At 39.1% G+C, this 15881-nt stretch overlaps 1 protein-coding gene and 1 long non-coding RNA gene across 3 annotated transcripts in view; one reads left to right on the forward strand and one right to left on the reverse strand.

Annotated features, from left to right (window-relative positions):
• LOC142826537 (uncharacterized) overlaps positions 1 to 5582 on the forward strand; it is a 40109-nt gene extending 34527 nt beyond the window's left edge. For both annotated transcript variants that reach the window (XR_012900733.2, XR_012900736.2), the window contains one exon: positions 5391 to 5582. This is a non-coding gene — a long non-coding RNA (uncharacterized LOC142826537). The remainder of the gene's footprint in view (positions 1 to 5390) is intronic.
• The window catches only part of ATP8A2 (ATPase phospholipid transporting 8A2), a 554076-nt gene that overhangs the window by 465857 nt on the left and 72338 nt on the right, over positions 1 to 15881 (reverse strand). The window contains exons 15-18 of the mRNA XM_014581486.4: positions 14409 to 14484; positions 3818 to 3923; positions 1854 to 1936; positions 237 to 286 (exon numbers count right to left, since the gene is read on the reverse strand). Of these exons, the coding sequence (XP_014436972.2) occupies positions 237 to 286; positions 1854 to 1936; positions 3818 to 3923; positions 14409 to 14484 (315 nt within the window). The remainder of the gene's footprint in view (positions 1 to 236; positions 287 to 1853; positions 1937 to 3817; positions 3924 to 14408; positions 14485 to 15881) is intronic.

Below are 15881 nucleotides of genomic sequence, written 5' to 3' on the forward strand. Positions count from 1 at the left end.
GAAACAGAGCTCTCTTCCTCCAACTTCCCTTATTCCTCGTATAATGAGGGTTACAGGTGTCAGAGTAAGAAGTCCTCCAGCTTGACAGTATTTTGTCACTATTTTGAAATAACTGCTGTGTAGACACAGACTAAGTTATTTTGAAATAATGCTAGTTATTTTGAAATAGTGTGGCAGTGTAGACATACCCTTATTCGCTGCCTTGCATTTATTCAATACCTGAAAAAGTAACTTACCTAGAAAACTCCAGCACATTAAGAATTTCAAAGGCGTCCTCTTTCCCCAGCTGCAGAAAAATAAATTGCACATAAAATTAAGATGATGTGAACAATGCATATATGTATAAAAGCATCATGAATTTCAAATACCCATGATGTCACATGATTGCAAATGTGATGTGGTGCTAGTTCCCTCTCCTGGTTAAAGAGTATACTGTCCTATTTCAGTAGCAAATTCAGCACTCACTTGCACTTGTACAACTCCAGTGACTTTCAATTTCTGTTACCTTATGAGCCCACTGATTTAGTGGAATTACAGCTATGCAACAGAGAGAATTCTAGCGCCCAATCTTTGCAGGCACATAAATATGCTTTAAAAAAGATTAAACATTTAAACATGCCAAGTAAAGGCTGCTGGCACAAGGAAAGAATTCAAATATGGTCACAAAGATAATAGATAAACAGTGCGCCACCTGGATAAAAATTTACCCAACAAAAGCAGAAATGTTACTGCGGTAGCAGATCTGAACAGGCCAAATAAGTGACTCTCCAAAAAGTGTGTTCTTGTATTTCATGTGTCAGACTGATGTGTGGGACCCCTATGCAAATGAGAAACATTTTCTGGTGAAAACTGCTGCATTTAGCAGCAAATCCAGCTACAATCAACCATCCTCCCCTGCACAAGCACAGCCTTTCATAGTTTCCATGAAACCTGTTTGATTCTACTGCACTGGGAAGCAAGTGCTCAGATAGGCTTAGCTATTTTAGTGATAGCACCTGGTGCGAAGGCCCTGGGCAGTTCCAGACAAACCTGCACATCAGGACCTACAGTGCGCTTTTAAAACCAAGTAACAGTGTTCTAAAATGTCCTAACAACTTCCCTGACTTCCTCTAAACAAGGCTGAGAAAAGGTGGTGCTGTTAGGAAAATATCTGTACTGAAGCTCAGACTGCAAGTGCACCAGACTGATGGCTGTGCCCTACCACCAGCTCCCAAAGGGAGTATTCAGCCTTTGTGATGCGGTGACTAGCACTGGTGATTTACAAAACAAACACTTCTAGAACAGCATACAACAGTGACACAATGAACAAACTAAACCCAAAACCTCCTGGATGGATCCCACGGGCAGAGTTATCAACTGTCCACATTTATTAAACTCAATCTGTTCCATACACATCACATGCAAAAAGCACATCTTCACTAGGATATATTTTCAGTAGGATATACCTTCCTGATTCAGCTCTATTACAAGTCAGGACTTAGAAGTTAGAGACAATTACATATGTAATTACACTAGAGTTTATAGTGGTTAACGATATATTTTCTTTTTCCTTTGGCGGAAAATCTTCTCCCCGGTGCTCAGTTCAAATTAATGTGCTTCCCAGAGCATTCTATGGAGCAGCTTCAGTTTGCTACCTGGATTAGACTCTGTTGCTCTTTGCCTGCTCCACTGAGGAAAGATCTAAGGATTCACCTCTAGAAAGATCATTAGCGTTGCCCATCCCACCCTGCCAGACCCTGTCCACATATGGCCTGAGAGGGAGCCCTGCAGATCTGCCCTTGAACCATTCAAAGGGGCTGTATCCCATGCACATATCCTTGAAAGCTGCTGTATACCGCACACGCTCTACTTACCGCATCTATGATAACTGAATGTGGAGTTCTTCCTGTGAAGATATAGCCAAGCTTTTTTGCTCCTTTCACTAATGCCCCTTCATCTGTCAATACAAGGCACTTTGCTTTATTGGGAGCTGATCAGAAATATATTCAAGATCTCAATGGAAAAAACCCAACTCCCATAAGCACTGCACTACCATGAATCCCAGGATATGGACCAGGCAGCTACTGAATCAGAGATGTCCAAAATGAGCTACAGCAGCAGTTAAATTTTCCATCATAACCCTAAAGCATCTATGCTTGCCTTGGCATTCCTCCTATAAAATTGCATACAGATTAACAGAGCTGCACACATGTACTTTATAGCTGGTATTCTGTATATATTTGTTTTGTTGAAGCATTAACCTATCCTAAATGCTCCATTACTGAAGGACACTCATTGCTATATGTGCTTTCCACAACCAACTCTGTGTAAAATTTCATCAGTGATGTACCTGAATATTTGGATGCTAATATCTAAACCATATAATTAAAGTTATTAGCCTATTTATGTTCTATATGGATGTTATTGCAATTTATGTTCTATATGGATGTTATGACTTTAAAACCAAATTTTTTACTTTTGGATAATATAAGCACTATGTTCATGTGTACAGTTACTGCTTCCTTAACCTATGTATTATATAATTTTAACATTAGCTTTAAAAAAAAGTTTAAATCTGTTATTATTGAAGAGCCATAATTTGTCTCTTCATGTTACTTAAAGTTTTGTTTAAATGTCTCTGGAAAATTGGTAAGATCAAAGCTATATAAGTCAGTATTTACAGGAGGAATTTAATCTAGTTTCTGCTGGAATGATAAAAAAAATTCTTTCCATAAAGAAATTCACCATATCCTGTTGGAGACTGGGGAATGTAATGAAGAACTCAAATAATTCTGCAAGTTACAACTCAGAACCAGTGCCTCAGGCAGGGGGATATACCACTTGCTTAGAGAAAGACAAGTAATAAGGTCTCAATTCCCCATGTATCAGTAGGGTTTGCAACATCCAACTCCATAGATAACCCATGAGGAGCCTTCCCACATTCTGGCAGCAGAACTCAGTCTTCCTGTTATTGGCTCTTTACTCCACTTGTGTACCCAACCCGCCCTGAGGAGAAGTAAAGTGCACAGAGAGGAATTTATGCTCCCTGGCCCACATTAAGCACAGAACAAATCTCCACATGGTAGGATTAAAAAAAATTAAAGTATATAAAAAAACCCTCAGTCACTCAGGGGAGCTTGCCATGGAGCTATTTCTTCTCCCTATCTGTGAGTTAGTTCCTTCTAGTGCTCCTTTGTTCACCTCTGCACCACAGAATGGAGTGGAGTATGGGCCCCAGTAAATTCTGGACACAATTCTTCATTGCTTTATGTCCTCTGTAGTCATGTACATTACAGAAATGGGGTGCAAGATGCTGGCAAAGCAAAATGGTGACTGCCTTAACAGTTATTTTGTGCAGGAGCAAAGGACTACACAAAGAGCAAAGCAGTGAACAATCAGATACTGCTATCTCAATGACTGAGCTAGACTGTGACTGGTACCTGCAAGAATACAAGGAGGAGTTGGGGAGTCAATAATGTTATATTTATAATTTATAATGGCATTATTACAGTTATATTGAGGCAACCTTCCTAGTTATCTCAAATGGCTGGCAAAAGTCATGGCTCCACTCCTCTACATTAGCCAGCAGAAGCAGCTGGTAGCAGTGGGGATCACCTCTGAAGAATGCAGCAATGGGTGGGCTCTCTCTGCACGAAGGGGAGTCTGGGGAGATAGTGTGCGCTCCAAGCAAGCTAGTATCCATAAAGCCCATTATTAGTGAGCCAAGAAAGGAGAGTTTGTTTGTTTTTTAAACATGCTATTTATAATCTATGAACGTATTTTTAAAAGTGCTTGACTCCCCTCCCCAGTCCCAGAAACAAAGGAGAAAATGACCAACCTGGGGAAGAGGCCTGGTAGATTATTGCATTTCCATCTCTCTCAGGAACAACAGTGTGACACACGGCCAGCAGAGTGAGGAACTCCTGTATGTGAGCAGCTGTGGGCTACAAGGAACATTACCAAGTTACTCATATTTTCACTACATGTAGATTAAATGTATAGACATGTTCTCAATTTTAAAACAGAATTCAGACAATTTAGATCTGTAATTCCCACCTCTCCTACTTAGTGTACTGCTTCCCTCACCTTTCAGTCATGCTAGAATATTAGAGATAGCAAGGGCCAGTTCTAATGAAGTCACATTTCAATCTATAAATAAATTACACACACACACACACACACACACACGAGTTGGAAAGCCAGAACCACTGTCCTTGCACTCAAAAAGCAAAAGGGGCTTGTTCTTGTACAGCCCTGCACCTTGAGTAGTCTTTTCCATCTTTGCAAGGTGAAAGCAAATGAAGTAGTGTAAAATACCACCATTGCCCTAGTAACTGGAATCACTGAGATTTGGTAGCATCAAATTTTCACCAAATTTACACTAGTGCAAATGACCACATTTAGAGCAAAGTAGTACAGGACTGGGCCCAGGTGCTCTGCCAGTAAGACTTGTGGAAACAACAGTTTAATTAGTTCTAAGAGAGATGTAAAAATTTATGAGTGGGATTATATGATGGGGTTGCCTATGATAGCTGGGGGCAGGGCTCACTTCTGCTAGTTCTTACTCACATGCTCAGGGTCTAATTTATTTCCGGGTGTGGAAGGAATTTCCCGCCAGGTCTGTCTAGCAGTAACCTCAGAAGAGTTTTCTATTCTTCTGCACTGTATAAATGCTAGTTTCTTGCTGAGATAATCAGTGTTAGGGATGTAGGTGACAAGTCGACTATCCAATAAGCATCTGACTTGACTAGTCACTTTCTCTCCCCTTGCTGCCTCTATCAGGAGAGAGTGTGTGTGGGGGGGGGGGGGGGGGAGATGTCTCCATAGCAGAGGTGGGCAAGAGTGCAATGGCAGCACTTCTGACTTTGAAATGTAGCAATAGCAGGGTTCTTGCTACATTTCAAAAGCAGAAGCACCATGGGAGCATGGAGCAAGTGGGGAACTCAAGCAGTCCCTCGTTGGCACTGCATGCCCTGTTTTTATGTTTTCTGTAACCCCACTGAATGACAATTCCTTATTTACAATTATATACTGCAGTTTATCAGTTAGCCAGTTTTTAACCCATTTAATGTGTGCCATGTTAATTTTATATCATTCTAGGTTTTTAATCAAAATATTGTGATGTACCAAGTACAACAACTTCGGTCATCTGAAGTGGGCTGTGCCCACAAAAGGTCATGATACCATCTACATGTCTTGTTAGTCTTTGAAGTGCTACCATACTGTTGTTGTTTTTTAAGTGTATCCTGTACAGACTAACTCAGCTACTCCTCTGCAGCTTTTGAAAATTAAACATTGACGATTCAGTGAGTTCCTCTGTCAGCTCTTTTAAAACTCTTAGACACAAGTTATCTGCTGATTTAAAATCTACTGATTTAAAAATGTCTAACTTCATACTTTCTATTTAACAGCATCCAACGATACCAGTGGAATGGAAAGAGCATTATCACTCTGCATCATCTGTTTTCAACCAAAATACAGAAAAGAAATATCTATAGAATATTTCTGATTTTTTTGCATTATCTATTATATATTTAAGAATTTGTCTGTCTGTCAATGAGTGAGTCTGTTTGTTCAAGAGCTCCTAAACAGTAAAAGTTAAGACCACCAAATTTGGTATGCATCTTCCTCTTATAATTTAAAGCAAGCAAAGGGTTTGGTTTGGGGAGAAGTGAGGGCTGATGCTCCCCCTCTCCACCCGCAATGTGTTCAGGGATGCATAAAACCATACAGAAAAGGCTATATCTAGATATAGGCAGAGTTTTATTGGAAAAAGATATGTAAATTGCAGTTTGCAGTTTGCATATCTTTTTCTGCTTTTTTTTTTTCGGAAGAGGCTTTTCCAAAATTTGGCCCATCTATACGGGGCCAAATTTTGGAAAAACCTCCTCTTTTGGAACATCCCTTATTCCTCTCACCAAGAGGAATACAGGGATGCCAAAAGAGTGCACCCGCTTTTTCTGAAACTGTTCCAAAAAAGCGGACTCGTTCCCTTGATGCGGCATAGCATTTTTTCCTGGAAAAACTCCGCAGGTTAGACATAGCCAGAGAAACATAGTCACCAGGCAAGTGAAAGGGGGTGGCTGGGGTTTGCACTTCCTCCTCCATCCAGGACTGCCCCAGCCTCAAGCTTCCCACCCCCCAGGTGCCCTGTAGGGAGGTTGTGGGGGGCAGGCTGCAGCTCCTGCCTTGCATTAGTACAGGAACACTGCTGACTATTCCTCTTTGTCAGGAAACAAGGGGAAATTGCACAGTTTGCTGCATTCCTCACTCTGGTTGGGCAGATGAACCTGGACCTGCCCCAGCAAGGAAGACATGCATCCTTCCCCTGAAAATCGCACTCGCATTTGCATATCTTCTTCCGATTCTTTTTGCGAAAGAGGTTTTTCCGACATTTAGCCCTGTGTAGATGGGGCCAAATGTTGGGGGAAAAACCCTCTTTCGCAAGATGTCTTATTTCTCTCAAATCTACACGAGGACAAATATAGGAAAAACCTCTTCCTCAAGAAGAATCAGAGGAAGATATGTAAATGCGAGCGTGATTTGCATATCTTCTTCCAAACAAAAATGGCAGTGTAGCCGTAGCCTGAACTCCTCATCCCCAGCTCCAGTTCACTTTGTATATTAATTTTGTGCTATGAATATTTTAATATCCTCTGTATAGTTAAGAATGGAATTTGACTCCCACAATTAGACCTGTATGGGACTGCACAGGTACATGTTGAGCAGAATCTGGATACATCCTGAGAAAATAATCATCTTACATATTATTACACCAGAGAGCAGAGACAACATTCAAGCACATGAACAGATGGTGTAGCATCAAAAAGAAATATGAGAAATGGACATTTTATTGTCTAGAAGGCTACATGCAGTTGCTGTGTTATTTTTAATGAAAACAGTGAAACTTATATCCCCATCTCCACAAAATATGGAGCCTAGTGGATTCTCATTTCAGCATATGTTGCTGTATGCCTTTGATGTCTATATGACAAATATATTACCTAGCCTATTATGTACTTTCACTATTCCTTTCCCTCGGAACCTGCCTTCCCCTGCATCATAGGTTTTAAGTGCTATCCCTTCCTCTATTTGTCTTATATGAAGCCAACAATTTAATTTGCTGCTGTCTTTATGCTTTTACAGTTTAAAATGGATTACATGGCAACCCAGCAATTCTATAGCAACCGATCACCAAACTGTGAGGCCTGACGCTTCAGCTCTTTCACACAGCTGTCATTTGTTTTCTTGCTATATTATTCCAGCACTGACACAGGATGTTCAAAATATATCAGAATTATGTGCAAAGATCATCATGTTCATTAACAACTTCTGTTGTTGTAATTATGATTCTTCATTTGAAGTTTACCTTCCGACTGCATGGCCTATCTGATCCTGCTTTATTAGTTATGGTTTTCCATTAACAGAGTAGAACTAGGGCTGTCGATTAATTGCAGTAAACTCATGTGATTAAATCAAATTAATTGCAATTTAAAAAACTAATCAAGATTACTCGCAGTTTTAATCGCACAGTTACCAAGTGAAATGTATTAAATAGTTTGGATGCTTTTCTGTGTTTTCAAATATATTGATTTCAATGCAACACAGAATACAAAGTGTACAGTGCTCACATTACATTATTTTATCATAAATATTTGCACTGCGAAAATAAGCAGAAGACATAGTATTTTTCAATTCTCATACAAGTACAATTTCTTTATCATGACAGCACATCTTAGAAATGAAGCATTTTTGTTACATAACTGCACTCAGAAACAAAACAATGTAAAACGTATAGCCTACAAGTTCACCCAGTCCTACTTCTTGTTCTGCCAATTGCTAAGAGAAACATTTACGGGAGATAATGCTGCCTGCTTCTTATTTGTCACCTGAAAGTGAGAAATGGCACATTTGCAGTTGGCACTACATGCTTTGGCCACCATTCCAGATTACATGCTTCCATGCCAATGATACTGGTTAAAAAAATAATGTGTTAATTAAATTTGTGACTGAACTTGTGGGAAGACTTGTATGTTTCCTGCTCTGTGTTTTACCTAAATTCTGCCACTTCATATTATAGCAGTCTTGGATGATAATCCAGCCCATGTTCGTTTTAAGTACACTTTCACTGCAAATTTGACAAAACACAATGTGAGCTGTCTAAAGATAGCTACAGTACTTGACCCAAGATTTAAGAATCTGAAGTGCCTTTCAAAATCTGAGAGATACAGGGCATGTAGCATGCTTTGAGAAGTCTTAAAAGATCAACTTTTGCTGGTGGCATCTGACTCAGATGAGGAAAACAAACATGCATCAGTTCACACTGCTCTGGATTTGTTATCCATCTGAACCAATCGTCAGCATAGACTCATGTTATCTGGAATGGGGCTTGAAGCATGAAAAGATATGCGAATCTTCAGTGCATCTAACATGTAAATATCTTGCAACACTGGCTACAACAGTGCCATGTGAATGCCTCTTGTTTCTTTCAGAAGACATTGTAAACAAACATTACAGCATTATCGCCCATATATGTAAACAAATGTGCTTGTCTGAGCGATTGGCTGAACAGTAAGTAGGACCGAGTAGACCTATGGGCTCTAAAGTTTTACACTGTTTTATTTTTTAATACAGCTATTTTTGTACATAATTTTAACATTTTTAAGTTCAACTTTCATGATAAAGAGAGACTGCGCTACAGTACTTGTACTACGTGAACTTTTAAAAATACTATTTATTTCATTTTTAGAATGCAAATATTTATAATAAAAACAAGTATAAAGTGAGCACTTTGTATTCTGAGTTGTAATTGAAATCAATATGGTCAAAACTGTGAAAAACAACCTCAAAAATTTATACAAATGGTATTCTATTGTATAAGACCCCAATCAATCAATTATTTTTTTTAATTTCATAGTTAATCGTGATCAGTTTTTTAATCGCTTGACAACCCTATGCAGAACCCAACCATTCTGGTGCTGAAATTCTGACAGTGAAGTATTTCTTGTGTAGCACCTTGGGCCATGCCCCAACACAAATGCCACAATACAGCTTTAACTCTTGATTCTCCCCCCTCCCCTCCTTTTTAGTCCCATTTTTCTTTCTTTATATATCGGGGAGAGGGGGCGCTTCCAACTTTTTCATTTTGTTCTTTGTTTTGTTTGCTCCCCATCTACCCACTAATACCTTCCACTCCTACCAGGACCATTGCTTCCAATTTTCTCTTTCCCAGGCATCAATTATTCCCATCCTATCAGATTAATCCAAATTTTGATGTTTGTGCTTAGAAGTAGAAATCTGTTTCTTTTCAAGTTTCACCCTAAAAAGAGAGCCTCTATGGTATATTTAATCCTTACCAAAAACACACTTTAGCCCAAATCCTCAACATCACATTGAATCTAATGCACATGCAAGTCTGGATTTTTAAACTCATGTAGAAATATGCTCAGAAAAATCCAAATTTGAAAACATGATGATGCCTTGATTGGGTTATGTGTGTGGACCTGAAATCAGACCCGTGTGATCTAAAAACAGGAATCTTTACTTCATGAGATAAAGGGCAGGGTCCATTAAATCAGGAGGCAGAGGCAAGCTCATAAAACCTCATTATGTGTTCTGGCCACTAGAGGGGGTACAAAGACTCATGTTTGGTTAAAACTGGGTCCTCTCATGCACAATCACAAGTACATAATTTAATTGTTATGGATTTGGAAATCTGCACCTATGTACCACAGCACGTACAGCACCCTTGTTTCTATAACCAACAATCTCCAGACAGATACAATGACAAAAAAATTAACAGAAAAAAAAGATGTTAAAATGAATCTCTAATGTGGTAGTGACATTTAATGTTAGATCAGCTCCATAGTCCATAACGTTTCCAGAAAGGAAGGGGATTGACTTATTTTTCAGTCAGTTTGTTCATAAAGACTTATGAAATATTTTGCAGGGTCACATGACTTGTACTTACCACCCATCACAAGATAATAGTTCTACTACCAGCATAGCTAGCAAAATAATTACCCATTTGAGCCCTAGGTGCATTTGGATCTCACCATTGCTAAACATTTTTAAACCAATGGTTGTCTACCTTCTTTCATTTGCAGATCCTTAACATTTTCAAATGGAGGTGCAGAACACTTTGGAAATCTTAATCTGCAGACCCACAGAGGGTCACAGACCACATGTTGCAAAGCACGGTTCTAAATGCAACTTGAGAAAGACAAGTACCCCTTCTCATGTCTACCCCTGAAACATTGTCAGCAGTTGAAGGTGCTCAGCACCCACTAAGCACAGATAAAGATAGAACACATATCTGACCTCTCTCAACAGCCAAACAAAATGCATTTTCCTCTATCTATCATGGTCTGAAGAACCCACAGACATGGGAGAAGATGGCTTGTCTGTTTAACAAATTGCCAGCTGTTACCAAATACACCTGAACATAAGAATGGCCATTCTGGGTCAGACCAAAGGTCCATCTAGCCAGTATCATGTCTGCCGACAGTGGCCAGTGCCACTCCACACCACTCATGATTTTATATACCTCTATTATTTGCCATTTTGTTGCCCAATCACTCAGTTTGGTGAGATCTTTTTGAAGTTCTTCACAGTCTGCTTTAGTCATGACTATCTTGACCAGTTTAGTATAGTCCACAAACTTTGCCACCTCACTGCTTACCCCTTTCTCTAGAGGGATCCTTCCTCCTCCACACCATGGGTATTGCTAGATTGGGGATACCTGGAGTATGGAGGTTCAAGTGTATCTGATTTTTTAATTGCACATACTAATGCAAAGGAAGTGGAGCAGAGGTGCAGAAAAACAGCCTTTTTGAAAATTATTCTTTTCCCTTCCAAGCTATGGCAATTTCTTAATGTTTGTTGCTGATGAATGCGTACAGTTTGGGCTGAAAGTTATTTCCTGAAAAGTGTCATAACCCCCTGAGGCCTCCTACAGACTCCCCAAAAGTGCAGTTCATCCACACTTGTGCATTTTATTGAGATGAAAATCTAGAAGTGTAGAAAATCATGCAGTCAGGGCAATGAGGCTAGTTTTCAGCCCAGAGTTGTGGGTATTCACCATGTATGCACAACTTTGAGGTTCCATCAATCAATTTTACCCAGTTTACAAATAATTTAACAAACACAGCAAACATTCTTTTAAGTCCTTGAAAAACCAGCAACTTCCATTTTAATAAAAATTTAGAGCTTTCTTCCTAAGGATAGAGCCTTTCTAATCTCATTCATGTTGTAGCAAAAAACATCCAGACAGCTGTGAAAGGCAAATACAGGCATGCTTTCTTCCCCCAAACCTAATGAAGAGGTCATGAGGATCCCTCCATATATGTCAAGTGACAGCGAATTATTTCTCCCAGAAGCCTTTCTGCAGAATATCTTCTTGACTGACAATCAAAATTGGATTTGTCCATCATTGTTAGAGTTAACAATGGACTAAAAGAGCTAAGAAGTTTCAAGAAAATGCAAATGAACAACAATATCCCCAGAAGATGGAGAACACTCTCCTAGAATATAAGCTAGCTATATTGAATTTTTGAACTGTCACAATGCCAAGGAGACACCTGTAATCTTAGGCTATGTCTAGACTGCAGACTTCTTTTGGAAGGCACTTTTCTGGAAGAGAGAATCCATACTGCAAAAGCGCAACAAAAAAGCAATCTTTTTTTCGAAAGATAGCATCCACACTGAATGGACACTATCTCGCATTTCAGCTGTGATTACTATGGACGGAGAGGCCACCAGGGCACCTGTGCTTTTTCCTCTTTCTTTTTCCTCCCTCTTCTCTGTCCGCACACCCCTTTTCCCAAAAGAACTCTTTCGGAAAAAGGCTTCTTCCTCGTAGAATGAGGATTACCAATGTCGGAAAAACCCCTCTGCTCTTTCAATGTGTGGACATAATTGAAATTTTTCCAGAAAAACAGCCATTTTTCCAAAAAAACCTCTGTAGTGTAGATATACCCTTACACTGGGAAGTCTGTGTGAAATCATGTGCTATGCTAGTGAGTGAGCATGTGTGTGTATTCAGTGTTTTTGAAACGTAATTACAGATTGTTGTAGAGACGAAGGTCCTCAATTTATGCACAACACACATAAAGCACAAGCAGACAATACAAGCTTCCCTAAAATGCTCCACCAATGTTCCTCAATCCTTAGATTAAGGGACCACTTCTAGGGCTGAAAGAGTAATTCAGTCTCCCCAGTCCATATGAATTGGCCTTTTCTCAGGGATTACTAACAAAGGCACCAATTAGTGTAAACTGTGGCATCTACCAAACAATACATTTCTCAAAGACCATTGAGCTGCCATTAGATCTTAACTTACACTCATTCCAGATATATGCCGTGTCTACACTACAAAATTAAGTTGATCTAACTTATATTGGCATACAACTGCCGCAGTAATTACATCACTTGTGTATGTCTACACTTGGCTTCTTGCCAGAGGTGAATGTCTGCACCAGAAGCACTTGTGTAGATTGTGCTGGCACTGTGGGACAGTTCCTGATAGCCAGTAATTTGGAAATTCAATCTGTGGTCTGCAGACCCCTACCACAGAAGTCTTATACTGAAAACAGACAGAACAGAATGCAACTATAAATGTTGCACATGCTCGGCACAGCATCTATTTTTGATTGATCAAAAAAATAGAATGCCTTTTTTGGCATCTGAAACTTTGTTTTCAGAGTAATTTTTCACAGACCCCCTTAAATAAAGTCTGCCAACCCCCAGGGGAGCATGGATAAAAGGGTTAATTAAATCAGAAGACTATGAAAATACCTAAACTGGACATTGGTGATTTGAATGGGACAGGAGCCCTTCTTGATGGAGTTTACTGCAATGCAGGGTCAAGTAAAATAAAACATACTCTGTTGGCTGGACTACCTTTCTGATGAATAGATGGAAACTTAAAACCACAAATATCTGCAGACTCCATGACCTCGAGCAGTACATTATGCCACAGATTGTTATTAATTCATTAAGCCTTCAGGCATTTATATTATATTGTCATTACAGTTCTCAAGCATTAGAAAGTGTGAAAGAGACAAGAAAGCATATAATTGCGCAAAATGTCTCCTTAAAGCTTCTTTTAATAAAAAAGATTCTTCCCCAAATAGTGCTTCAAAAACTCTATTTATATAATTCCTAAAGCTAATCTGACCATTTTTATTTTAAGTATGGCACCCATTAGTTTACAAAACCAAACTCTGATTTACAGTGGTAGCAGTCTGTGAGATACTAAAGAAAAAGGCAAAAGCTAACATTTTCAAAAGTGAATTTGGGTATCTCAATTTTTCTGTGCTTACACTTAAGGAATTTTAGATTTTAGAAAGCATTGAGCTCCTACACCAGCTAAAAAGGGCCCTTTAAGATGCATAGAGTTGGGCACCTTCCTCTCATACAGGTTCATACATGTTAATTTCAGAATCTGCCTCTGGGATAGACTAGTGCAGTATTTAGTCAGACCCTCTGCAGAAAGTACCATGTTGCCAATATCAAGGACCAATATTACAAGGATCTTTCAATTTGCTACTTTCAATGGAAGCACATTGTTTCTGATAGCACAATATCTATCGACCATCTCTGAAAAATGTAATATTACTTGAACATATAAAATCTCTTAGGTTGTTCAGGTTCTTACCATCCCAAGATATAAAACTACATCTCTTAATAGATACTAGCTGGTACTCATATAAAAGTTACTGGTCAGAATTCAATGTCAATGTGAGCATTCCCACCTCCCTTTTTGTCTTCCCTTTCAGTTATCCATTTCTTCTTCCTTCTCAGCTCTACTCAATTTATTTTCTCTCCCACTCCATTTCTTTAGTATTTCTATATTCTGTAGAATGCACCAGTAGTAACAGGTGGCATGATGATACATACTTGAGTAAAACTGTCAGTGACCTTCCATCCCAGGGAAAGCAGACAGAAAGACCTAACATATTTTTGAGGGTATGTCTACACTGCAGTTTTTCAGGAAAAACAGCCATTTTTCCGGAAAAACTACACTTACATCCATGCTGCAATTGCGTTCTTTCAACAAAGAGTCAAAAGAATGCAGGGGTTTTTCTGACAGTGGTAAACATCTTTCTATGAGGAAGAAGCCTTTTTCTGAAAGAACTCTTTTGGAAAAAGGCATATGTGGATGGAGAAGAAGGGGTTTTTTGAAAGAAGAGGCTTCCAGGAAAAAGCACAGGTGTCCTGGTGGCTACTCCGTCCATAGTAATCACAACTTAAATGTGAGATAGCATCCAATCAATGTGGACGCTATCTTTCAAAAAAGCAGATCGCTTTTTCAATGCACTTTTGCTGCATAGACGCTCTCTTTCAGAAGACCTCTTCTGGAAAGAAGCCTGCAGTCCAGACATAGCCTGAGAGACCTAAGTTCAATAATATTTGAGAACAAGCCTTACGTGGTCATTTTCAATATTCTGCAACAGCCTTGGGTCATCAAATTCACATGATTCACTGGTGGAAGGAGGTAACTGGCTATGGAGCAAGAAAAGGGGTCATTACATTTAACATTGCAGTGGCAACATTATTCCATTATTAACATATAGACTTTCTCAGAAAACATTTAAGGCACAGCATCAATTTTTTTAAAATCACATTTCTGTGTAAAAACATATTCTCATATTATTGTTACAAGTAGCACCTAATATTACTGCAAGAGAAAAAGAAAAGCAGGATAAAACTCTTATCTTTATTTTCAGTTTATTATATTAATTTTACACAATTTGTCAGTCAGCATTTTCACGCTTTCTCCTGTATAGTCAGTGCTCCCTTTCTTTGGGTCTTTCACACATCAACAGAAGAAATAAAAATGTTTTAAAAAACAAAAAATATGGCTGTAAAACCACAAATATTGATAGGGGAACCAGGACTTACGTAGTATCAAATATTACTTTTAAATTTATTTGAAATAGACTAGATTTCAAATTGACTGTGTTCCTTTAAATTAGGTTGCTCTGTTTAATTTGAAAGTTTTGACTTTGACAGTCTCAAAGTGTATCATTTTTCTCTCTCAATCTCTACCCTGCTCCATCTATCTTTCCAACAGTCCCTTTGGGAATCTTTCATATCCTAAAACCAGTTTGAACTTTTCAAGTTGTTCTGTAAGATCATACTTCTGCAGTTGAATGATGCTAAGATAGCAGAGCACTGTCCAGAATGCTTTCAGTAAAGAACACTTCATGGTATTGACTGGGAAAGATTGTGTTGAGTCAAGATATAGCATTCCCTCCTCTCTTGTAGGTAATACTGTGTTAACTTATGTGTATGACAGTAGCACCAAGGGAGGGTATATCAGAGAGATGGAAAGGAGCAATAGCAAGGGACAATAGCTAAAAGAAGCACACAAAGGTGGTTGAGGGAAAAAACTTGTAGTAAAAGGGGAAAAAAGAGGAAAAGATGCAGAAGGAAGGAAGGAAGGAAGGAAGGAAGCATACATACATACATACATACATACATGAGAGAGGGGGAAAGAAATAGGAAGAGAGCAAGGAGATGAGCAAGATGGTGGAATAATGATGGCAAAGAAATGCAGAGAGGAAAAAACGAGAGACAGAACAGAAAATAGAGAGGCAGAGACAGAAAATCCACCCCACCAAAAGTAGCACCTAACCCCTTATGTTTGTTAGACAGGAAGTGCTGCTTCTTTCCTTTACTGTTCCTGTACGTATGGAGGAAGCTGTACTATACGGAAGCTTCACCCCAATTGTGTCTGTGGCTACACATGCTATCTGGGATGTGAAGCACTGAGTTAACATCTCCCATCCAGTTTGACCCCACTCACTCCCAGGTTAGTCCTACCCACTTTGGGAGCTGTATTAACTGGCCACAAGGTCTCAGGCAAAATCTAAGTTCCATCTTTGCACCTTTACTGT

Source organism: Pelodiscus sinensis, chromosome 1 (assembly GCF_052426305.1).
Source record: "Pelodiscus sinensis isolate ZL-2025 chromosome 1, ASM5242630v1, whole genome shotgun sequence".
Lineage (NCBI taxonomy): Eukaryota > Metazoa > Chordata > Testudines > Trionychidae > Pelodiscus > Pelodiscus sinensis.